The 25,778-nt window shown below is 41.4% G+C and overlaps 1 protein-coding gene and 1 pseudogene across 1 annotated transcript in view; both read right to left on the bottom strand.

The window, feature by feature from the left end:
- The window catches only part of EIF2AK4 (eukaryotic translation initiation factor 2 alpha kinase 4), a 99,109-nt gene that overhangs the window by 49,518 nt on the left and 23,813 nt on the right, over nucleotides 1–25,778 (bottom strand). Inside the window, exons 7-14 of the mRNA XM_024567590.3 lie at nucleotides 23,531–23,646; nucleotides 19,211–19,368; nucleotides 17,539–18,074; nucleotides 11,784–11,890; nucleotides 8,643–8,800; nucleotides 5,556–5,995; nucleotides 4,757–4,826; nucleotides 2,053–2,136 (exon numbers count right to left, since the gene is read on the bottom strand). Coding sequence (XP_024423358.2) covers nucleotides 2,053–2,136; nucleotides 4,757–4,826; nucleotides 5,556–5,995; nucleotides 8,643–8,800; nucleotides 11,784–11,890; nucleotides 17,539–18,074; nucleotides 19,211–19,368; nucleotides 23,531–23,646 — 1,669 coding nt within the window. The remainder of the gene's footprint in view (nucleotides 1–2,052; nucleotides 2,137–4,756; nucleotides 4,827–5,555; nucleotides 5,996–8,642; nucleotides 8,801–11,783; nucleotides 11,891–17,538; nucleotides 18,075–19,210; nucleotides 19,369–23,530; nucleotides 23,647–25,778) is intronic.
- Nucleotides 578–887, bottom strand: LOC112311279 (alpha-ketoglutarate dehydrogenase component 4 pseudogene; annotated as a pseudogene).

Genomic DNA, 25,778 nt, shown 5'->3' with positions numbered 1-25,778 from the left:
CAGGAATACAACCCCCAACCTTTTGGTGTATGGGATGATGCTCCAACCAACTGAGCTACATCAGCTACAGCAGAAGAACATCTCACTTTATTTTATTTTTTTAAAGCTTTTATTTATTTTTAAAGAGAGGGGAAGGGAGGGAGAAAGAGAGAGAGAGAAACATCAATGTGTGGTTGCCTCTCACATGCCTTCTACTGGGGACCTGGCCTGCAACCCAGGCATGTGCCCTGATTGGGGATTGAACCAGTGACCCTTTGGTTTGCAACCCGCACTCAATCCACTAAGCTACACCAGCCAGGGCTCATTTTACTTTATTTTATTTTTTTTAAACATTCTAAATGTATACTTTAATAAGTATAAAGTATATAAACAATTAGGTAAGCTGGGGGAGGAGCTGACCAAGATACATAAATTATGAGAGGTTATAAGTGCCCATCTAAATTTTCTATATAGTTTTTTTGTTTACAGAGTATTTATTAAAGTTGTTTAGTGTATAATTTCTCATTTGTCGTGTTGGAAGTCCTTTATTGTAAAGACTATCCTTTCGTCTGATGACAATGGCAGCCAGGGTCAGTGATTATTCTGGACCTCCATGTTGGATAAATTCGATTTCTTCTGGAGACATAGGTTTCCTTCTATATTTCTGAGGTAATGTTTTTATTATTTCTAGTGTCTGGTGGACCCTGATGCATCAGCCAATCCGGTGATTTACTTCCCTTAAAATGCTGTGAAACTGAAGAAGAGTGAGATGGAAGGCCTGCTGATCTCAGAACTTCTCATACATTGGGTTTAGGATGGTCTCTTCTGTTAGGGAACCTTCTTAATGGAGTATATGTCTTGACTACCTGAACGACCCTGCTGGCAGATGCCATCCGACTGCCCATCATGACCCCTGAGAAGGGGCGGCTTCCCGAACATCTCATTTTAAATGAGAGGGATGTCCTCTCACGATCATAACAACCATCTACCAATTCTGACTCGCCCTCCAGGCCTCCCGAGGGCCTGACTCCAGTGCCACAATCATACCACACCTCAGACGCACTGCTTCTACTTCTGTCTCCTAATTGTTTAGAGAGTAATGGCATATGACAGATACTGAATACTTAGTGGTTTGTGAGACAAATGCTTTTTTGTGTGTGTGAGTAGCATCTCAAAGACGTTTCTGTTAGGGAATACCAAAAACCCAGCTCTAATCCCAGGAAAGCAACCACCTAACTAGTCTCTTTTGAAACACTACACTTGTCTGAAAACTATCAAACTTCTCTTCCACACAGTACTGTATCTCACACTAAAAATCTGCCTACTTGCAGATACGACTTAAAATGCTGATAATGAGCCACATTCCTGCTCACTTGGGGTAGAGGCAAGTTTCCCTCTTTGGTTTGTAGCTGTTCCCCTGCTGGCAGAGCTCACTGCTGTCCAGGATGCTGCCCTCAGGTGTGGGAGCAGGCCAAAGCCATTGGCTTCCCTTTAGTAACCTTCACTGCAACTGATCTGCCTGTGCCGCTTGTCCCCCAGAGGTTCCAGGACAAGCCAGTTTGCCTAACGCCAGGGTAGTGGTTCTTCTGCACACACAAGGATGTTTGTGGCTCATACCTACCTTGTCCAGATCCAACTTGTTAGACAAAGTGGATTTCTTACATTCAGTCTGGTATTTATGGAACTTAGATGTGGTTTAATTACTTCACATACATTATTTCATTTAAGCTCCACAAGTCACTCAAATAGTTATTATTTAATTTACAGATGGGGAACCTGAGGCACAGAATGCTGAAGAGCCTTGCCTGAGCTCACACCACTGTGGCTGGCAGATCCATGATGTGAACTCATACTGCAGCCTGAGTCTGGAGCCCGTAAGCACAACCCTATGCCGTCCCCCTATGGTGCAGGAAAGCAGGAGTGCAAGGCTGAGGGAAAGGGCCTCCATGCTACAATCTTCTCTGGCCAATTCAACTTTGGTAGTGCCACTGTTCTGCCCCTTGTAGGACTTCAGTCTCCTGAAATGCACCCACCAGCACCTACTGGTCACCCTGCCGCATTCCAGGGCCCCACCTGGATGTAGAGATAGTGCACAGCTTCAGTGGCGGCCGATGGCTCACTTTCATGGCAACTGCTCTTTCCATTGCAGTCTTCATCCTAAACCAAGAGGAGCACACAAGAACTCAACATGGGGGCTAATATTAAACAAGGTCATTATCATCACAAGTCATTTGCACCTGCCCCCACCAAACACATGGCCATCCTACTGCCTTAGAGGGGAGATGAGTGGGCAGAACACAGGCACTGTCCTTGAGCTGCGTACAGCACTCAAAAGGCAATTTTGCTATCATCTGAATCCACTGTATGGTCGCTAGGTCTGTCACTGTACAGAACAACTGACAGGGAAAGCAGAAAAGAGGTAGGCATTAAAGGTGTGCAGTCTACAGAGAGACTCCATGCCAATTCCTTTGTACCATTAATATCTTTCTATTGAAAGCAGAATGTACAGGCTAAAACTGTAAGGCTTCAGTTTTACTGGAACACCTTCCGTTGGAAACAGAAGATTAGAAAATTCATCTTTGGCTAAAACAATTTAAATGGAGCATATGACCAAAGAACACTCTGCCGTCCAGGCTACACCCTGGCAGACAAGCGCTGCCACTGACGGCCATTAATCCTCTTGACTACTCGCCATTTGGCTAGTCTGCCCCCTACAACTAATTTTCTAACTCATGTCTCTTTTTTCAAAAAATCATTTTTTCTTCTCATAGAAGTATTTAAATACTGCCCCCCCCTCCCTGCCCAGGTATAGAAAAAGCATTAAGCAGCATTTGACCATTTCTAATGTACACTTTTTTGTATGTTTGTGGAAGCATTTTTCAATGGTTTTTCCCTTGCCAAAGGAAAACAACTCTGCTCTGCAAACAACCACAACCTGCTCTTGACTCATTTATATACCCTAGGGAGTAGCTGTAGAGGACTGTTAGTCTGCTGGAGACCTATCTCCATTAATTAGAATGCCCCTGGGATAGCGCCTTTAGCGGAGCAAAACCAGGACTGTCAATTTGGTGCCCTCCTAATAATGAAACGCGTAACTAATGCTAAAATCAAAGGTTTGCTCTAGCAGTTTAGAGTATTTATACTATTGTTCCTGGTTACATTTATAGTTTATAAATTTAAATCAAGAGAGTGATTTTTTAAAACTAGTATTTTTTAAATCATTTTTTATTTTCAATTACAGTTGACATACATTATTATGTTAGTTTTAGGTGTGCACCCCACTGATTACACATTACTTAATAAGTGATTATCCTGATAATTCTCATACCCATCTGACACCATACTTTAGTAGTACTTATATTTCATACTTTATTCAAATCCCAAATCACGCTCCTCCCTCTGCTGAGTTCTTTTATTACCTCTTTATCTCTCATTTGATATCTAACATATGCTATCTGGCTTGTTTTTAATTTAATTTTTTAAGGGTTATTTTAATAGAAAGGAAAGTACTTATAAAAACATTGGCTAATGCATTAAAACCTCCTTCAAATCAATTTAACTGCTTATCTAACAGAATCTACATGTGGACTTTTTTATCTACTATGGATGCCCTTTGTAATTATTAATGATTATATTTTTATTTCTGACAATAAACATTGCATTCAACCCCCAGAATGCTTCTCTACATCAACAACTGACGGCCCTATAGTTACAAAGCTTCACCCTGGACTCCACGCACCAGCATCAAGGGGCTTTGCTGGCCTGGGCAGAGGGAAAATAGAACTGAGTGGAGTTCAAGGACTAGAGTAGTGTCTTCCAAACTTTCAGGACCATGATCCACATGAAGAGATACATATATTTTATATCACACTAAGTACACATACTCATGAGAGAATAGTTCCACAGAATTTACCCTTAGTGTGATAAATTTCGGTATTCTGTACTCCTTTCTAAAACATTAAGACTAAAATAAAGCTGGTTGTGATCCTTGAAACTCATTTCATAACCTGTTACAGGATCATGGCTCAGTGGTAAAACACTGTTCTATGAGATGGATTATGAAAATAAGAAATCAAGATTAAACACAGGGATCAATACTTCTCTTTTCTAAAAGCAGGCATGTTTTGCCTTGGCCAGTGTGGCTTAGTTGGTTGGGTGTTGTCCTGCAAGCTGAAAGGTTGCCGGTCTGATTCCTGTTTAGGGCACATAGCTGGGTTGCAGGTTCTGTCCCCAGGTAGGGCACATTCAAGAGGCAACCAATTGATGTTTCTCTCTCACATCATTATTTTTCTCCCTCCCTTCCCCTCTCTCTAGAATTAATTTAAAAAAAAAGAAAAAAGAAAGAACATAAATAAAAAGCATTAAAAAATATTTTATTAATTTATTTTTAGAGAGAAGGGGAGAGAAACATTGATGTGAAAGAAAACCTTCAGCTGCCTCCAGCACATGCCTCGAGGACCAAACTACAGCCCCGCAGGTGCCCCAACTGGGAATTGAACCGGCAGTTTCTCACTTTTGGGTACGATGCCCAACCAATTGAGCCACACTGGTCAGGGCAAGTAGGCTTGCTTTATTAGATGGATAAATTAAGTCCTATAAATAAACATGTGAATAGCACATATTTTAAATAAAATTTTTAAATGGAAGCATTCTATATTTCCATAGCAGATTAAGGCTTTAATATTTTACCTGCAGTTTATAACATCAAACATTAGTTTTCTTACCTACCCACCCCATGATGAATAAAATGTGGTATAATTTCTACTTATACATTTACCTGATTCTGGCTTTTACTGTTCTCATCTTCATTGTCAAAGATGATATCACTTTCAGAATCTGAAGCAGGTCTTAAAAAGAGAAGTAGAAAAATACAAAAGAAACCAAAATTCCTTTTATAATTTTGAAAATCAACACTTGTTAATGACTAGAAAGCAAAGAGGCTAGAGACACGGTACCATGACCCTGCAGGCATAAATCTGTCCACACCACCACGCTGATTTGTATTTCCCCACTACAGGAAATACAGAACTCTTGATTTAAGTAAAAATTGGCCTGAGTAACTCTTCTGAAAAAATTTAATAGCTAAGAGTTACGATAAACTGTATCCAACTGGATACAATGAAATAAAGTCATGAAATTAAATGACTGGGGTGGATTCTGAGATGAGATAACTATAGTTTAAGACCGTAATTATTGGTTTGGTAACCTTTCCTGGAGCTGTGGTTGGCTCTGTTATCAAGACTCCAAACTAGTTCTTCAGTCTTCCAGAGCTGGAAGCCCTTATCGAAAAAAATGACCTTTAAAAAATTCTATTAAATGTATTAAGATGAGGTATTGGAAGAAATTTCTATTTTTCCTTTCTCTGGGGCTTGGATTTTGGAAATATAGCAGTGGGGGAAAAACTCGTTGGATTGCATTTGGTTACTCTATAAGTGGGTTTCATATTTTGTTTTTTAATGTGGTACACTGGACTGGATTTCTAACGGAATCCCCTCTTCCCTGGGGCGGGCTTGGGGGGATTAAATCGGGGGGGGGGGGGGGGGGGGGGCGCCCCAGGCAGCACGCTGTGCGCTTACAGGAAGGACTGCGAGAAGACACCGTCATGCTCATCCTCCTCCTCGTCGTCCTCGTCGCTGCTAGAGCCCTGGCCCCCAGCCGGGAAACGGGCGCTGGCTGAGCGCTCGCCTGATGTGCTCCACTCCACTGAGCTGGTGAGGATGGGCGGTGGCGCTGCGGCCTCCACGCTGTTGGGGGCGTCAGTGTCACTGTCTCCCACCCGCAGCCCAGGTACGGCTCGGCCATTCCGGGCCTGGGGCCCTGTGTCCTCGGGTGAAGTGCCTGGGCCGGCAGGCCGCTCATGTCTCTCAATCCAGGCGTTGTAGTAGCGCACGATGTTCTCATGGTGCAGGCGCGACAGCAGCGTCACCTCGCCCTTGATCCTGCGGAAGTGCTTGCTGGCCGGGTTGATGGGGATGCGCTTCACCGCGTAGCAGCAGCCGTCCAGCTTGTTCTGCACCTGCAGTGTCGAAAGACCAGGGCCCAGGTATTGCCAGTCGCTGAGAACCTTCCGCAGACTGGCATCCACAGCGCCACCAAGGAGAACCTGGGGTTCTCAGTGAAAACCAACAGATACGGTGTGGGGCTCTTAAGCTGAAAAAAGTCTCGACTGCCAAAAACTTAGAAAATATCTCATCCCAAACTAGATGTATTTAAGTTGCTAAGAGCCCCTGGGGAAAACGATCTCCATTTTAACCATTAACTTTGTTGACAATTACGTCCCTGGGTTTCCAATATCACATCTACTGTCTAAATTTCTAAGTAAACCCTGTTGTTTTCTTAACCTTGTTTTAAAAATAATTATTTTCTGAAGTCAGTGTAAGGTTTCATTAGATTTTAGTCTATTTTTTTTTTTACATTTAGAGTCACTAAGCACAAACTAAACTCCAAAAATTTCAACAGACGTAAATGAAAACTCTAATTCTCAACTTACAAAGCTTTGTGAACTTACACTAAATTTCCTTGAGACTTAATTTTCTCACCTATAAAATGACATCGACACCGCTTTCCTTAACCTCAAAGGGGGGCTATAAAGATGAAACTAAATGTGAATAAAGACCTGTATCAAGGCTGCGCAGAGAAAGGTGCTCAGTAAGTAACAGCAGCTGGTACAATATTAACACATTTGGGTCAGCCCGCTGACTTCGTTGCAGACTGAAGATTTACCACTGACATGTGCTGAGACTAGAACAATTTCATTAGGAAGACAATAAAATACAAATATAAGAAAAATACAAGTAAAAGTAAAAGAAAAAAGTACCTTTTATAAAATTCCATTCACTAGAACATTCTAGACCTAACCCTGCAGGTCAATTGAGGTAATGAAAAGCAACAATTTGGCCACGGGCAGAGGGAGAAACTAGTTGATTACAAAAGACAAAAGAGCACACCATTCTTGTGTTTGGCTTCTAAGTTCCAATTAGACGACTGGAAAACTACTTCTAGGAATGAGAAAGAAATACTATATAATTGAGTTTCAGATGACCTCTTTTTTTTTCGTGGAAACAATGACAAGAACACATGCTTTCAAGTAAAACAGACATGCTTTCATCTTTTAGTGGATACGAGTTATCTTGAGCAAATTACATAACTGTTCTGAGCCTCAGTTCCCTAATCTGGAAAATGGAAATAATATCTACTTATAAGGACATCACGAGATTTAAAGATGTTTGTAAGCCACCTGGCAGACAACCTGAAAGAAGGAAAGTGCGCCAGAAAACCTCAGCCCTCTGTTCTTTTCCTGTCCCAGTAACAGAGCAGAGGACAGTGGGAAGTCTCAGCATTGTCTTTCACCCTCCTATCTCAGTACACATCATATATTATGAGTCAATGACTGGGGCATGGAGCTTGCTATAAGGAAACTCCTGGGAACTCACTTATTTAAATGAAAAGTGCATAAACAGTAATGGGTCTCAATGCCAATGAAATGCCAGACCGCTGAGCAGACCGCCCTGCCCCAGCCTGGAAACAGAAATGGGGTTCTCACAGGGAGAAACTACAGGAAAAAATGAGGGGCTTAAATTACTATGTTGTTTTTGTTATGTGAGCTTACAAATAATTTTTAAGTACTTATAAGGAATGAAGTTTCATGTTTTGCATTCAAGAATCTAAAATATAAAGAAGTTAAAGGACTTCATCAAAATTACAGTTAGAGCTAGAAGGATAATACATACTTTAATCATTCACTTCTCTTGAAGATAACTATGACGACCTGATCAGAGTATCTGTCCACAGTGTATCTATTTAATCACCTAAATGGAACGTCTACGAGTTAAGAACTTGAAAATTTCCTATACTATAACATTCTTTTTGGAAAATTTGCTTAAGATGGCCTTTCTGTCCCTGGTTACCACAGAAAATCTAATTCAATTCTTTTTTTGGTGTAAAAGGCTGTCCACAGTAATACTAGTAACACTACTAGTAACGCTTCCTTATAACACTTGCAGAATCCTGAATAAACATAAGCTCTGCTGATGGTGGACTCTTCCTTATGTGTAAATAACATATCTATACGGATTTAATAATATGATATTAATCTGGGCCTCCTAAATCTGAGCAAAATACTTAGGTTATATAAAAAGAGCCGAGATCACTTTATCAAGGGGCAGATAATAATAAAAGTCACCCAAAAAGACTGGAATGAAGAAGGAAAGACAGCATATCTTAATAACGTATCACTATACAAAAACTACCAAGACCATGTGGGGCCATTTCCCAGTTGGAATTCTACCTTAGTTCTAACCTTGCATCCCTTTCATCTACAGCAACTCTGAGAGGAAATGGGAGAAAAAGAGAAAAATTTTCTTTCTGAACGAAAGCACACAAAAATGTTCTTCGTGTAAAGGCCTTGACTGCACTTGGGCTGTCATAACATGTGGTTTTTGTGTTAATGCACCGCATCAACCACAGGAAGAAGACTGATGTGTTCTTAATGTGTCCAGTGTAACTTTAAATAAACCCTTTAATTCCATGAAGGTCAAGATGATCATAGTTTCAAATGGTCAAATTCACCTCCCTTCCCACTCTCAAAATAGAAGTCCATACATCTGCAGAAATGAAACACAGTAGGAGCTCTAAAAGGGACTGGGGACAACTCTGTATCACACCTTGATGACAGCTCCAAAAGCTCCTTTGCCAAGAAGCTGTAATTCTTCAAACTCAATGAAATAGCGGGAAAACTGTCTCTGTGTCTCACTGAAGAATGCAGCACTGGGCAGCTGGTTGCGAGGAATAACGGTCTCAGCGTAATCTTGTCCTGCAGAGTCTGAGATAAAACAAAAGGCAAGAGATTTCTGGTCAAGACACAATTTGCCTCCTTGCACAACTATAGCAAAAATTACAACTAGACTACAAAGCAAGTATCACCCAGATTCGTCATTAAATCGATCTACATGGGCCCTGGCTGGTGTGGCTCAGTGGATTGAGTGCTGGCCTGTGAACCAAAGGGTCATGGGTTTGATTCCCAGTCTAGGGCACATGCCTGGGTTGCAGGCCAGGTCCCCAGTAGCAGGTGTGTGAGAGGCAACCACACATTGATGTTTCTCTCCTTCACTTTCTCCCTCCCTTCCTCTCTCTAAAAATAAATAAATAAAATCTCAAAAAAAAAAAAAAGAAAACAGAAAATCGAGCTGCATGGAAGTCAGACAACCAAGGATTTAAAGAAGCCACATTCATCCAGGTGGGTAGAAGGGGCTGAGACTAGGAGAGGCGGAGAAATGGGAGGTCTCACATTCATGTGTGGTGGATAAAAATCTGGAAGAATACCTCAGGAGTGAGAGATCCCAGCCCCTGACCAGACTACCCAGCCCAGGGTTCCAGTGCCAGGAAGATAAATCCCCATAACTTCTGGCTGTAAAAACCAGTGGGGGTTGGGGCAGCAGAAGAAGCTGCAGGATTCACAGAGATTCCTCTTATAGGGCCTGCAAAAGTCTCAGGACTTAGACCCACACCCTCTGGGATTTAGCACCAGGGCAACAGCTGGAAGGGCACAACTAGCATATGGGGAGAAAGTGAGGTGACTGGGAACAGGGTGAGTGCCAGAGATAGCTTCCTACCAGGCACATCTCCAGAGGCCAGGCAGCAACATTGTCCCCTCTCTGAGCTCTCTCCAACATAGACCCACAAAGCAGTGAAACGGGTTGCCCTGCCCTGGCAATTACCTAAGGCCCCACAATTTACAAGTGACTTTTCTACGATAGGTCGCGCTGCTAAGACAGGGAGTCACAGCAGCTCTACCTAATACACAGAAACAAACACAGGGAGGCTGCCAAAATGAGGAGACAAAGAAATATGGCCCAAATGAAAGAAGAGAACAAAATTCTAGAAAAAGAATTAAACGAAATGGAGATAAGCAACCTGTCAGGTACAGAGTTCAAAACACTGGCGATCAGGATGCTCAAAGAACTCACTGAGTATGGCAGCAGCATAAAAAAGACCCACACAGAAATGAAGGTTGCATTAAATGGAATAAAGAAAAATCTACAAGGAACCAACAGTGGAGGGGATGAAGCCAAGAACCAAACCAATGATTCGGAACATAAGAAGACAGAAGCATTCAATCAAAACAGCAAAAAAAAAAAAAAATTTTTTTTTTAAATGAGGATAGAATAAGGAGCCTCTGGGACATCTCCAAATATACTAACATTTGAATCATAAGGATGCCAGAAGAAGTGAAAGAGCAAGACATTGAAAACCTATTTGAAAAAAATAATGAAAGAAACTTCCCTACTTTAGTGAGGGAAACAGACATACAAGTCCAGGAAGCACAAACTAGTTGGACTCAAAGAAGACAACACCAAGTCACATCATAATTAAAATGCCAAAGGTTAAAGGTAAAGAGAGAATCTTAAAAGCAGCAAGAGAAAAGCATAGAGTTACCATAAGGAGTTCCCATAAGACTGACAGGTGATTTCTAAAAAGAAGGTTTGCAGTCTAGAAGGGACTGGAAAGAAGAATTCAAAGGGTTGTTGGTTTGATTCCTAGTCAGAGTGCATCCCTGGTGGGGGTGTGTGAGAGGCAACCATGCATTGATGTTTCTCTCCCTCTCTTTCTCCCTCCTTTTCCCTCTCTCTAAAAGTAAGTAAAATACACTGAAAAAAAAGAGTATTCAAAGTGTTGAAAAGCAAGGACTTACAACCTAGATTACTCTATCCAGCAAAGCTATCATTTACAATAAAAGGGCAGATAAAGTGCTTCCTAGACAAGGTAAAACTAAAGGAGGTCATCATCACCAAACCATTATTATATGAAATGTTAAAGGGAACTATATAAGAAAAAGAAGATCAAAGCTTGAACATTAAAATAGCAACAAATTCACAACTGTCAACAAAGCTATGCAAAAACAAACTAAACAAACAAGTAGAACAGGAACAGAATCATAGATATGGAGATCATTTGGAGGGTTATCAGCTGGGAGGGGGCAGGAGGGGAATGGGGAAAAAGGTGCAGGTATTAAGAAGTACAAATTGGTAGGTACAAAACAGATGGGAATGTTAAGAACAGTATAAGCCAAAGAACTGATATGCATGACCCATGGACATGAACTCAGGGGAGGGATTCCTGGAGGGAACTGGGGGTACCAGGTGGAAGGGGACAAGGGGGAAAAACTGAGACAACTATAATAGCATAATCAATAAAATATGTATTTTTTAAAAAGGCAAGAGGCAAATGAAGCATTAAAATACAGGAAAAGCTTCAATATCCAACAACAATTCAAGTGCTAGAAGGAGGAGCCCCAACCAGTAGTTTGAAAAGTACCTCTTACCTGGCAGACCTTTTAATATGTTTCTCACCTTGTCATCTTTAACTGAGGTAGAAATATATAATTAGCCCAAGTTTACAGGTAAAGGTAACAGAGACAGAGAGAAGGAAATGTTGGACAACAGAGTCAGAACCCAAATCCAGGTCTCCTAGTCCATTCCAATCTCTACTGATATCCCTTAATATGCATCGGAAGTAGCAGCAGGGAAATCCGGTTACCTGGTAATAAGGGGGATGGGACAAGAAGGGTAACTGAACACTGAGAGAGGCTACACCACTGAACACTCCATCAGTAGAGGCTGGAAAAACCAGGATGGCAAAAACACCTCCAGACACACAGGACACATTAAACGAATGGATTTATGTACAGCTCAGCATGAAACAGGTAAAATCAATTGATTCATGTAGTCCCTTCAGTTGGAAGTTTGTGTACTTTCAAAATAATTTATCTCTAGCAGGGTATCATAAAAGAAAGGTAGAAGACTCACCTTCAGGACTTTGTTCCAGTAAAGGCATTTTTGGCTGAGGATTTATAAAGCTGTGTTTCAACAGCTGCTGAGGACTCCATCGTTCCTTGTCATCCAGGCAAACACACCTCAGTGAGAGGGAAGAAAGAATCTCAGCGACACACAAAATAAATGCTAAGGTAGTTAATCCAAGGCATTTGACTATGGGTTTATTTTTTTAAAAAATACGCATTAGAGAATTCATGTTACTTATGGACCAAACTGCACTCAGAAGTAAATTGCAATGAATACACTTTCCTGCAGGGCCCTGGCCAGGTAGCTCAGTTGGTTAGAGTGTCTCCTGATATGCCAAAGGTTGTGGCTCCTATCCCTGGTCAGGACACTTACAAGAATCAACGGAGAGAAGAACCAAGATGGCGGCGTAGGTAGACACAATGCGCCTCCTTGCACAACCAGAACTGACAGAAAATCCAACGGCAAAGAAGTCCGACACCAAAGAAATAAAAAATAAACATTCATCCAGACCGGTAGGAGGGGTGGAGAGGACTCGCATGGCCGTGACGGGACTGAGACTGGTGGAGTGTGGGACAAATGGGGCAGGCAGTCTGACCACTATCAGACCCTGCGGCCCCACATTCGTGCAGATAAACCGGGAGGGCCGGACTCAGAGTGGCGGAGAACGGGGCAGGCAGAGCAGCGGGTAGCACCCCGCGGCCCCACATTCGCGCACAGATAAACTGGACAAACGGCGGGGAGCGAAGCAGACCGCGCAACCCAGGGCTCCAGCTCGGGGAAATAAAGCCTCAAACCTCTGATTGAAAGCGCCTGTGGGGGTTGGGGCGGCAGCAGGAGAGACTCCCAGCCTCACAGGAGAGGTTGTTGGAGAGACCCACAGGGGCCTAGAGTGTGCACAAGCCCACCCACTCGGGAACCAGCACCAGGGGGGCCCAGTTTGATTGTGGGTAGCGGAGTGAAAGATTGGAGTCCGGTGGAGAGTGGAGCAGGCACCATTGCTCCCTCTGGGCCCCTCCCCCACATACAGCATCACAGCGCAGTGACCAGTGTTACCCCGCCCCAGGGAACACCTAAGGCTCCGCCCCTTAAAGTAACAGATGAGTCAAGACAAAAAAAAAAGGCCCAAATGACAGAACACTTCAAAACTCCAGAAAAAATACAACTAAGCGACGAAGAGATAGCCAACCTATCGGATACACAGTTCAAAACACTGGTTATCAAGACGCTCACAGAATTGGTTGAATCTGTTTGAAAACCAGATGAAAAAATGAAGCCTATGCTAAGAGAAACAAAGGAAAATGTACAGGGAACCAATAGTGATGCGAAGGAAACTGGGACTCAAATCAACAGTGTGGACCAGAAGGAAGAAAGAAACATACAACCAGAAAAGAATGAAGAAACAAGAATTCGGAAGAATGAGGAGAGGCTTAGGAACCTCCAGGACATCTTGAAATGTTCCAACATTCGAATTATAGGGGTGCCAGAAGGAGAAATGGGGGAACAAAAAATTGAAAACTTATTTGAACAAATAATGGAGAACTTCCCCAGTCTGGCAAAGGAAATAGACTTCCAGGAAGTCCAGGAAGCTCAGAGAGTCCCAAAGAAGCTGGACCCAAGGAGGAACACACCAAGGCACATCATAATTACATTACCCAAGATTAAAGATAAGGAGAGAATCTTAGAAGCAGCAAGAGAAAAGGAGACAGTTACCTACAAAGGAGTTCCCATAAGACTGTCAGCTGATTTCTCAAAAGAGACCTTACAGGCAAGAAGGGATTGGCAAGAAGTATTCCAAATCATGAAAGGCAAGGACCTACATCCAAGATTACTGTATCCAGCAAAGCTATCATTTAGAATGGAAGGGAAGATAAAGTGCTTCTCAGATAAGGTCAAGTTAAAGAAGTTCATCATCACCAAGCCCTTATTATATGAAATGTTACAGGGATTTATCTAAGAAAAAGAAGATCAAAAATAGGAACAGTAAAAATGACAGCAAACTCACAGTTATTAACGACCACACCTAAAACAAAAACAAGAGCAAACTAGGCAAACAACTAGAACAGGGACAGAACCATAGAGATGGAGATCACATGGAGGGTTGGGGTGTGGGAGGGGGAGAGAGGGGGAAAGGTACAGAGAATAAGTAGCATAGATGATAGGTGGAAAATAGATAGGGGGAGGGTTAGAATAGTGTAGGAAATGTAGAAGCCAAAGAACTTATATGTATGACCCATGGACATGAACTATAGGGGGGGAATGTGGGAGGGAGGGGGTGGGCAGGATGGAGTGGAGTGGGGGGGAATGGGACAACTGTAATAGCATAATCAATAAATATATTAATTAATTAAAAAAGAATCAACCAATAAATGCATAAATAAGTGGAACAACAATTGATGTTTCTCTCTCTCTTCCTTCCCCCCTCTCTAAATCAGTCAATAAAAAAAATTTAAAAGTAAATAAACTCTCTTGCAGGATTTACATGTTGAGTACCAGGCTGAGTGTAAGTGGGGAATAAAAAAAAAGTGTATAGTAGTCCCTTCTTACCAACGGTTTTACTTCCCATAATTTCAGTCATCCACAGTCAACTGTGGTCTGAAAATATTAAATGAAGAATTCCAGAAATGTGCTAAAGAGACCTACATTTTACTCACTAGACTACTGGTTTATTATGAGAAGACATAACTCAGCAACAGCCAGATAGAAGAGATGCACAGGGCAGGCTATGTCAGAAGGGGTGAGGAACTTCCATGCCCTCTGCAGACACCACACTCTCACTTTTCCAGCACCTCCACGTGTTCGCTGAACTCCAGCCCCCTGGGTTTCTGTGGAGGGCTCGCTACATAGGTCTGACTGATTAAATAACTGGCCACTGGTGATGGACTCAACCTCCAGCCCCTCACCCCTTCCCAGAAGTCAGGGAGGTGGGTGGGGCTGAAAGTTCCAACCCTCCAATCATATGGTTGGTTGGTTCTCCTAGCAACCAAAGCCTAGTCTTACTAGGTGTTGCCAAAAGCCACGCTATTAACATAATGAGAGACACCTTTGCTGCTGTCAACACTTACACTCTAAGGGTTTTAGGAGTTCTGTGCCAGAAATAGAAACAAAGACCAAATATATAGTTCGCATTATAAATCACAATATCACACTATGTGTCTTAGGGATCTTTCTAAGCCAGTACTTATAAATCTTTTTGAATCTACCAGAATTTATTTACATATTCTCCTACTGTTGGACATTTAACTATTTCCAATTTTTCATGGGTACAAAAATGCTGCAGTGAACAGCTCTACACATCCTTGTTGGGTTTCTGAAGTACCTTATCAACTCTAACTCAGCTATCATATAATGTGTTTGACATCACACTAAATCTGAAGAAAGTTATAAAGCCTACCTAGAATTAATTGCATCTTTAAGAGATTTTTATAGACACTGAGACCTCAGCTAAAAAGATGGAATTCTCTGAGCCAATAATTTTGGCTTCATAGGAGCCAAAAGTAGCAGAGGCAAATGCTTGGTCCAGCTTTGAACCAAAAGGGAGGAAATGCCTGGAAAGGTACATATTAGGTCCATAGTTCACACTACTGTGAATGGGGATAAGACCTGATTCAGCACCGCCCAGTCCTAGGTACCCGGGAAGCACTTTGCAGGTGTGAGCTCATTTAATCCTACCTTATTATCCTCATTTTACAGAGAGGAAGTTCAGGGTAGGATAGGGCATTTAAGTCACTCAAACCACAAGGGGTAGAGGTGGGATGTGAACACAACCATCTGCTTCCACAGTCTGGGCTCTTTCCTACCAGAGACTGATTTGACACAAAACTTTTCTCCCAAGGATGTTCACCAATAAGCAAAAAATATAACTACAAATGAAATGTTGCTATTCTCGAGTTGTTCATGAATGATTTTTTTCTTTTGTTAACAGGGGTCTGGAGAGCAAATGTGGTAGAACAAATACTGTGCTGTCCTTCTTAACTGAGCACAGTCTATCAAACCACTCTAGGAAGAGACAGGAATATACAAAACATTCTAAAGGACAACCATGCTAACCGAATAAGAAATAGTGCAGAGCTCAAGTTCAAAACTGACAGTGCACAGAGCTATTCTCTAAGAAAAGAACTAGGAAAGTTAGCTACTGAGTCTGTCCTTTTGCTATTTAATGTGAAAAATGTGTTCTACTTAAACTTCCCAGTGTTGTTTTTAGAAATACATGATGCTATTGCTAACCTTCGCCAAATTATTCTTGACAATGAGGAAAGACAGAAAGCTAAAGTGCTGTTTTGAAGAATGAAATGAGTCTTTCAGTCAGTGAGTCTATTACCACATTTCTTTTGATGTAATTTTGGCCAACCACATCATCGGGGTGCATTTAAATAAATACTTTTAAAGTTTTAATGCATTTAGTAGAAATCATAAGAGATTTCTTTAGCAATCTTAAGCTGTTTATATACTTTAAGGAGAAAACGCAGCACACGATCAAAGCTGGCCCCTTTCCACAAATGTATGTGTATCACGACTATTCTATTTTACACTACACAGAAACTCTCTTATTTGAAGATATGTGCAGCTATTTCACTTTGTAATGGGCAAGACGACGAGTGGCAGGAAATAACAACGTGGATTAGGTCAAATGGCAGTTGGAATAGATGGAAACAGGAAAAGAAATATGAAGAGTAAAAGGAAAGAAATGTAGGGAGTAAATGAAATGAATTAAAATGAATGGTTGGGGAAAAGAAATAAGGAGAGAAGACAGATTATTATGAAAGGAAAGAAACCAGTGCAGGTTAACTTGCTGGAAAGTTGGACTAGAGGACTATCTAGAAAAACCCAACTTCAGGAATCTTATTTCCCACTTAACCTAGAAACAGAGAAGCTAGGTCTGCCGTGGACTGAGAACAGAGGCAGGGCTAACCTAGATAACACTGAATGGAAGGACCTGCACAAAGACTGTAAGTCAGAGGAAAACCTCTCAATAAGGATTCTCTCAAAGTAGGGAAAACTTGGCTCTGTAGTTAAATGTGCACCTGTAATTCACAGGTGTTGAAAACTCTCTGGCTAGAGAAAGGAAGCATTTGTATTCCAGGGCTTGACTGAACAAGATATTGCTAATGAAGAAGAATGGTTAAGAACAATAGGCAGAATTACTGTCCTACAGCTGTTTTCTAAATAGGAGGCCTTGACTTTGACCCATTAGGCACCAGAAGAAAAAGTAGACAGAGAGGCTCTTCCATTTGGAATTCCTGGAGCATTTCCCACGTAGCCATCCCTATTGACTTCTTCCGTAGAGCATACCAGACAGTCCCCAAAATACAGTCTGAATCTATTACTAAGCCCAAGTGAATTTAGGAGAATGTGGGAGTTAAGGGAACAACAAACATATATATGCAAGAAAACAGAACATATGTGGCTGGGAAGGGATTGGGAGAACAAAGAATTAATTCTAATCCTGTTGCTCACTTTTCAGCTTATACATATCAAGATGTTTAGCCCTGGCTGGTGTGGCTCAGTGGATTGAGCGCCGGCCTGCAAAACAAAGGGTCACTGGTTCAATTCCCAGTCAGGGCACATGACTGGGTTGTGGGCCAGGTCTTCAGTAGGGGGCACATGAGAGGCAACTAAACATTGCTGTTTCTCTCCCTCTCTTTCTCCTTTCCTTCCCCTCCTTCTCTAAATAAATAAAATCTTTTAAAAAACATGTATAGCATTAAAGCACAATAAAAATACAAAAGTAAAGTGCAATTAAGAGACTCTCAGTGATACTCACTTCTTTAGAAAATCTTGAAAGTCAGCAGGCAAGTCATTAGGGATGGTCACAGGGTACTCTCCACATTCTTGTCCTTGGCTGAGGGAGAGCAGCAAAAGGCCAAGATGCCAAACATCCCCTTTCTTCCCCGTTTTATAAGGTAGGGCATTGTCACTAAAACGAACTCGGGTTTGCTCAAACACATCCTCCTTGCAAATGTCTGCTAGGCGCTTAGAAATGCTGTAGTCGGTAATCTTGATGGTGCCTTCTGTGTCCACCAAGACATTCGAGGCACTCAGAACCTTGTGCACCACAGAACTGCTGTGCAAATAATCGAGGCCTGACAAGAGCTGAGCGGCATACCTGCGCAGCTGATGCACAGGGATGGGGCCGGAGTGGCTCAGGTGTGCAGCAAGGGAGACCCCACTAAAGTGCTCCACCAAAATGTGCACCATGATGGAGTCGTCTTGCTCTTTGAGATTCATTGCAAAGTAGCGCATTACATTGGGATGGCTCAATTTTACCAGTGAGTTGAATTCTGTTTCTGCACCTTGAATCTAATAAGGAAAAAAATGGTAATGTTGGTTGATCAGCATTAACTGGTGTTTCACTTCAAAAGTGAAATATTTAATAGAAAATGTACTTTCAAAGGGTAAGAGGAGGAATATACCCTAAACTGACTCCTCCCCAAATCATATGGTCAACCTCATAGTTCATAAAGATGGAAAAAAATTAATAAATTCTCAACTTCTTTGAACTCAAAACCTAGTGTGCAAATACTGTAAAATTAGCCCTGGCTGGTAGCTCAGTGGGTTAGAGGGTCGCCTGCTGCAGGTTTCCTCTCCAGTCAGGGCGCATCCGAAAGTCAACCAGTGAGTGTATCAGCAAGTGGAACAACAAATTGATGCTTCTTTTTTTTCTCTCTCTCTTAAACCAATAAATAAAAATTTAAAACTAAATTACAAATACTACAAAATTAGTGAATAGCTTTTAATGTTTCTTTTGCAATAAGGCCACCAGAAAAAAAGAAACATTAATTTTAAAATAACCCTTTCTGATTATAAAGATTCACTATCAAAATTTTAGTAAGCACTAATACAAAAGAAAAAAACCCACAAAAGAAAGAAACAACAAATTATCTATGTGGTCACCACCCAAAGACAAGTGTTATAATTTCGGTGTATTTATTTCCAGTGTCTCTTCTATCAGAAATACACGTACAATCTAAACACAAGGCTTTACCTACCTACTGTTTTGTAACCTTTTTATTATGTAACACTGCTATATGTACTATTAAATATTCTCTTTAAGCTCAGTATTATAAATTAACTCTAAAATTCTCCAGTCCCCTGGAATTCAAGTTTTTAAGCAATACTTCAAAAGAATGCAAAAGCCGTTATTATGATGTACTATTTACTCCCAGCTGGAGAGATGGTTATTAACACCATCACAGAGGCTGAGAAAGGAGGTTAAGAAAGCAGTTGCTAAAGTCTGGACCACACTGTGAAAGTTCTTGAAAGAGTGGCAAGAAGCTGAGGAAAATGGTAAGGAAGGCGCTGGTCCCCCACCATCCTTATGGTTAAACAGACCTCAGCCCGTCTGATCATCTTCACTAGTCAATCAAATGCAGAGCTATTTTGTTTTTCATCTCCTAACGCTTGGGAGGGCTCTGTGAGCCCTCTTGGATGCCTACCTGCTTTTTGCACTTATCAATCTTCTCTTTTTCTTGACTCGTAAGGAAAGGACCGATTTTTTTCTGCCACTGAAGGACCCACTCATACACCAAGACAAAGCTGCCAGTGGCTGTTTCCAAAGCATTGTAGACTAGTTTCCCAAGCTGTTCGTCACAGGCTGCACATCAAAAGAAAATGTAATTAACTTTCACTGGTACATTTTCTGTGGGGATTAAAGAAAGGGGATACACACATACACACATTCATTCACCAGTGGGTGCCATGTGCTACTTACGAAAAATAGGACCTCATAAAACATATGCTCTTTTGTAACTAAGTTTTAGTATTTGACAACATACTCTAAGCCCCCAAATATTAATTACTATAAAGGGACAATAATCAACAGTGAGATCTTAGTATCTGATGAATGCTTGCTACTGGTAGCCGGGATTCGCAGTGTTACTCTCCTAGCCAGTTCACCTCTGATGGCGGCCCTTCGGTGTGACAGAGGACCCGCGCGCAGCTGAACACCAGCTAATGTGACAGGAGGGATGTGGAAGGAGGACGTGCCCCCGGCGTTCTCCATCAGTGCACAGTAGACTGCACAGTGCAAACAGGGTTTAGTGACCAGAAATTTGAAAGCACCAGTGAGTTTCTAAGCACAAAGCCTGAGTATACTCAGTAAATAGAAAGCTGGCTAACAGTTTCCTGGGAAGGAACCAGCAATGACAGTTTATGTTTGAATCTAGAAAGAGAGATACATTTATTTAGTAATAGGCATATGGCTTTCACCTGTATAATAGCTGGAGAGCTAAATTTCTGTAACACCAAAGATTTTCTTATAAAAATCTATATTTTCTTACAGTTAAAAAAGAAATTAAACTATAGTTGGCATACGGTATTAGTTTCGGGCACACAGCACAGTGACTCAGACACCTGTGTGCCCTGGGATGTGCCCGCCGTGACGAGTCTAGTAACCAGCCGCCACTGTGCGGGGTTACTGGATATTACTGGCCGTATGCTCTGTGTGGTACATAAAAATCTACGTTTTCATTAAAGACTATAAGAAAATTACCAAAAAATGAGAAATGAAAAAAAAATCATCCACAATATCATCAGTTTGTCTTATTTCTAGTTCCCTCTACTCTTTGTTGCCTCCTCCTTTAACAAATCATAGCACATAGAACAGGATTTCTCATCTTTGACACAACTGACATTTTGGACCAGAGAATCCTTTTTTGAGGGAGGCTGTCTTGTGCACTGAAAGGTGTTTAGAGGCACCTCTGACCTCTACCCATGAGATGCCAATAGTGCCCCCACCCTAGTCTTAACCATCAAAAATGTCTTCAGACATCACCAAATGTCCCCCAGAGGACAAGGTCAATCCCAGCTGAGAACCACTGATACATAGTATTCTGTCTTTTTCTCTTATTATATAAATAATAGTTTCCCATGATGCCATGTTGTCTCATAATGAAAAGATTATTCAAAGAGACAGCAATAGTTCTTTTCCATTAAAAAAATGAAAAGTGAAGTAACCTGTATGTGTAGGACACAGTAGCCTTAGCAAAAATACTTTGGAGAAATGTGGCTGAACCAGCTCACCTAGACTTTTTATCTGAGAAGCAACTTTCACTTCACAGAAATGCTGACAATTTAAGAAACTTTAATTGAAACGATCTGTTATGCTAGTCATAACCACTCTGACATTCTTAGGCTAAGGGGAGAAAACCCTGATATCTGAAAATTTGTCAACCAAAGGAGGCAACCTGTGCACGTGGAATGTGAGCAGCACACACCGGAGACACAGACACCAAATGTCTATGAGATAAGGTGTGATGTTATTTACATAAAGCCTAACTACGTATGTGCATCATGCGGTACAACGTCTTGCAATCTTCCCCAACTGGGCCTCGGTGGGTATTTCATAATTGCTGGGGGGGATGTTATAATTTTATTATTGCCATCCTCTTCCTGTCGCTTTTGCGTGATGGGGATAATAAAAGAGACAAAATAACACACTGCAATGAAGCTGAAGGAAAATATGTTACCAAAAGAACTCTGATTTGATTATATGCTAACAATGATCATCATTTAGAATCTCTATCATGCTTTATTCATAAGAAAGTTCTAACTGCTTTGAACTGAAAAGGAAATGTTAATTAGTTGATCTTTCATAAAAACATTTCATAGAAAATTAGGACATATTTTAAAATCTACACCTGTTGTGAGAAAACAAAATAAATACAAGGGGGACCCCAAAAAGCCTAGAATTTATTTATAGAATATTGTGTATTTATTCTTACATGTTTACTTTAGTTACCTTCAAAGTACTCTTCATGTGATGCAATATACCTATTGAAACGTTTCTTCTACTGCTCAGAACAGATTCTGAACGTGTAGGTTTTGATGCCTTTTAATGCTTCTGCTGGTTTTTGTTTCACTTCTTCCACATTGGGCAAAACATTTCCCTTTGAGGACTTTTTCCATCCAGGGAAACAAAAAAAATGTCACCTGGGGCAAGATCAAGTGAATGGTGAAAAGGGAGGGTGGAGTAGGGGGGTCATGACATTTTTTTTGTCAAAAACTGCTGAACACTCAGTATGGTGTGGGCAGGTGCGCTTGTAAATCACCCATCATGAAATGGGCAAAGGTGTTGAAAGAATATTCAAAAAAAATTCAGTGAAGCCAAATGCAGCCTCTCACAACAACACCAGCTGGTACACTGACACAGCAGGGTTCCTAGAACACTCACCTACTGGCAGAAGCCTGTACTACAAGGGGCCCACCCTCCAGAAGATAATTCCAGGTCTTTTTGTACCCCCCCTTATAATTTGCATAGTTGTTTTATAAAAAATTTTCAGACTGCAAATGTGTCTCCTGATGAGGGTATTACTAAGGGGAATCTGTCTAATGAGTATCAATGAGAACAGGAAACCAAGTTAAGGTAGTAAGTAGTTAGATTAATTTCCCTTCCTGATCACCTCAGATTATTAAAAGTAGTGAGTTTTATGTTGCCCTAAGTCAAGGACAGTCTCAAGACCAAAGCTAATCATCTCTACCAAGGTCCTGAACCCGCCCAAACGGCTGCTTTGTCTGAACAGGGCAGGCTCTGCGTATGTGCAGAACCCCGTACGGACAGGCTGCATCCAGGCAGCCAAGGTTAAGTGCCCAGTTCATAGACCTTTCAGATATTTGGTTTCTTTTCCCTCTACCTGCTGCCTGCTTCATGGCAGCTCCTCTGCTTATTTGTCTCTCCTTCAAGAGGCTGGGAAAAAGACAATGAAAAAAAGCAAACTTGATTTAGATAATTTGGTCATCTGTTAGCTCTGATAAGAATATTCATGGAATTTAAAAATTAAACTTAGACATGCTCTCCCTCTAGGAAAGAACGCCCAAGCCTTTCCGTTCTCCGTCTTCTTCCCCCAGGCATGTTATGTTAACCTTGCTTTTCTCTCTCCTAAGCTCCGAGGGCCCTCGGAGCTGTAACTTGATTCCTGAGCCTATACAGCCCAGTGAGCTCACTTCTGCTACCTCTGTAACTTTCCAAATAAACTTTTTCTTATAATTAAAAAATATATAAATATTAAAATTACTTGTCAAATTAATTATGTATATGCATATAATTCTTACACCACTTAGAGGCTGTATCTGTATGGCTTGTAAAAGATGACATATGTTTAGAGCAAAGGAGTAGACACTGAAAATTTGATTTTAATATAAACAATTTGAATCCCAATTGCTGAACGAGCTTCACTCTAAACAGTCCTCAGCAGACCAAGTTGCTGAGCAGGACACCAGAAAATGAAGTGGTTCTCCTTGTCAGGCACAACATGCCTAGTGGGAAAATGCTCAGCAGATGGATATCAACTTAAAATAGGACTTGGTCATTAAGATCACAGGCATTAGTGAAATATAATATTGTGCATCAAATCTAATTGAAAAACATTTGTTAAAAAGATCACAGCATTAGAACTCATTTTGTTACATGTATTTCATCAGGAAAAATGCACAGGATGCAAAAATTCTACTCATTCACAATATTTCAATCATTTTTAGTTTCAAAAAGCTCAACTAATTATAATGATTAAACAAACTTTATCTTTCTGCTAACAACATTTCTAAGTGTCTAGGTTTTAATTTACATCTTATACTAAAAGGGGAAACCTGAGTAACTCCTCGTTCTGGTCATTAGGAATGGGAGCTAGAATGACCGACTACTGGCTTACAGGTGTCCTTGGAATGCACAGTCTAGATGACATGGTGTCTGTTCTACCTTGTTCCTTCACGATCAACTTTAGTCATTAGAAAATTTAAATGAATTTAGCCAGTTTACTCACCAACACATTTTCCTTTGTGCACCATTAGCTGGTCAGCACTGCCCATAGAGAAATACAGGACTTCACAAGAGCCAGGAGAATCCTCACTACTACATACAGAATACTGACGCTCTCGCCTGAAAAGTAAATTTGAACAATGATTATTTCTTTCAACTTCTTGCCCCCATTTTCTCTTGTTTACTAGCCTTTTCACAGCCTAGCATATGTCTCTACTGGGAACTGAGCTTAAGGTTCCAACGGGTAAGTTGTTCAACTCCCCCACTCCCCACTGCGGTTTTCTCCACATGAACTCTACGAACTCCCACCTCTAGATCTGTGCTGTCCGATGTGGTAGCCATTAGCCACATGTGGCCACCTAAATTTAAATTAAATTAAACATTCAGTTCTTCAACCACAGCAGTCACATTTCGGCACTCAGTAGCCACAAGAGGCTAGTGGCTACCATATTGGAGAGCATTAACATAGAACATTTCCATCATCACTGCAGTTCTACAGTGATTCCGCTCAACCCACACTGACCCCACAATCCCTTCACTCCAGACGCACATGCGCATCTGGAGAAGGCTGGAAAACAGGGCGGTCTGGAGCACTACCATTTCCTGGTCCCCAGTCACTGAATGCCCATACTTTCTCTTTGACAGATACTCTGCTGCTCCCCTCCATTACTTCCCTGAAACACTCAAAGCCCAACTCCTCCTCCTCTCTTTCTGTCTTCTACTTTTCTTTTCCCTCTGAGTGGGAAGCAACAGCTGGGAAGCTACATTATAAAGTAAAAGTAATGAATAAACTAGGGGAGAGGGTTGCAGGAAGAGGCCAGGGAGAGTGCCCTTGATGGTCAGAAATGGACACTTGTAAGAAACATGATGAGGCAGATGGACAAATCTCTATAAAGCAGCCCTCTCACTCTAAGCATGGTCTTAACTTCTACCTTTACAGAGAACATGAGGCAATGAGAAATGAAGCCCATCCTTTGTCGTGTTCCACCTACAACGTTACTTGGAATCTGTACCATTGTTTCTTTTTCCCAGACTCTGAGGAGGTCAGCTATGCTTGTCTCAGGTCCATTTCCTACAGTATCCTTTGGGATCTCGGTCCATTGGCTGTCCCCCTCTCCTGTGTGTCCAATCCGCCCTCTAGATTAGCTTCTTCCCCTCCCCTCCCCGTCTCTCCCATGTCTACACTCTCCTCCCTCAGTCCTGCACCCCACCCCTCTTGTTCTGTTTTCATACTTTCACAGTTGCTGTCTCCACTTCTGCCCCTTCTACTTACTCCAAATGCTACTGCAATGTCAATAAAACTGCCACTTCCCTCTGACCCACTCTCAGGCTGACGTTTCCCCTTGGTTCTTTTATTTTGGTTCATGGCACAGTCATCCCTTCTGTCTGGAGTCAAAAATGTGAGTCTCCCTGGGCTCCTAGACCTCCTGCATCTAACTGATCCCCACATACCATCCTCTCCATGTCCCTGCTCTATTCAGGCCCTCTCCAGCTTCCTCCTGGGCACATGCAACTCCATTACTAACTGGTCTCTCCACCCCCAATCCTACACATCTTCCCGTTCCCCAGCCTACAGCTGACTAGACCTACCTTGATATGAATCTCATGTGTCCACATTTTCTAAACACTAGACAATGACTGAAACATTGTACTTCTAAAGTTATTTGTGCTACTAGGGGCACATTGAAATTTATGGAGAAAAGAATAAAAGCAAAGATTTAAATTAGACTTATTAACATGAATTATCCAGAAGTGCCTCTATGCTCTCCAAGTAACAGTCATTTTAGTCTAGGTCATCTTTATGTCCTTTAGTTTACAGCGTATAAATCCCTGCTTTTAAGGTGTTTTAGAATACTAATCACCCCATATGACTGTTAAGTGCAAACACAATGAGACTGTTAAGAGTGCTAAATAAGAAAAGATATATTATTAGGATTAAAATAAAAGTGAAAGTGCCAAGAAAATGGCAAATGTCATACATGCCACCTAGGGCAGACTGGCAGCAGGAACAATCCTGAAAGATCAAAAGTAAATCACACTGAATTTAAAAAGGAGGAATAAAGAGATAAAAACCAACGTCACTGATGCCTCCTATTTTCACCTATAAGATGTGTACATATTTGCTTTTTAGGAGAGGAAAAATAACAGAATAAAATGGAACACTTTGCTTATTTCCTTTGACTTTCTAATCCATACAGGACAATTAACAGAAACAAACAAAATCAAGAGTATATGTATCATTAGGTACTTTG

The sequence above is a fragment of the Desmodus rotundus genome, chromosome 7, assembly GCF_022682495.2.
Source record: "Desmodus rotundus isolate HL8 chromosome 7, HLdesRot8A.1, whole genome shotgun sequence".
NCBI classification, from domain to species: domain Eukaryota; kingdom Metazoa; phylum Chordata; class Mammalia; order Chiroptera; family Phyllostomidae; genus Desmodus; species Desmodus rotundus.
Note: the sequence above shows the minus strand (reverse complement) of the source record. Positions and strands in the feature narration are given on the sequence as shown.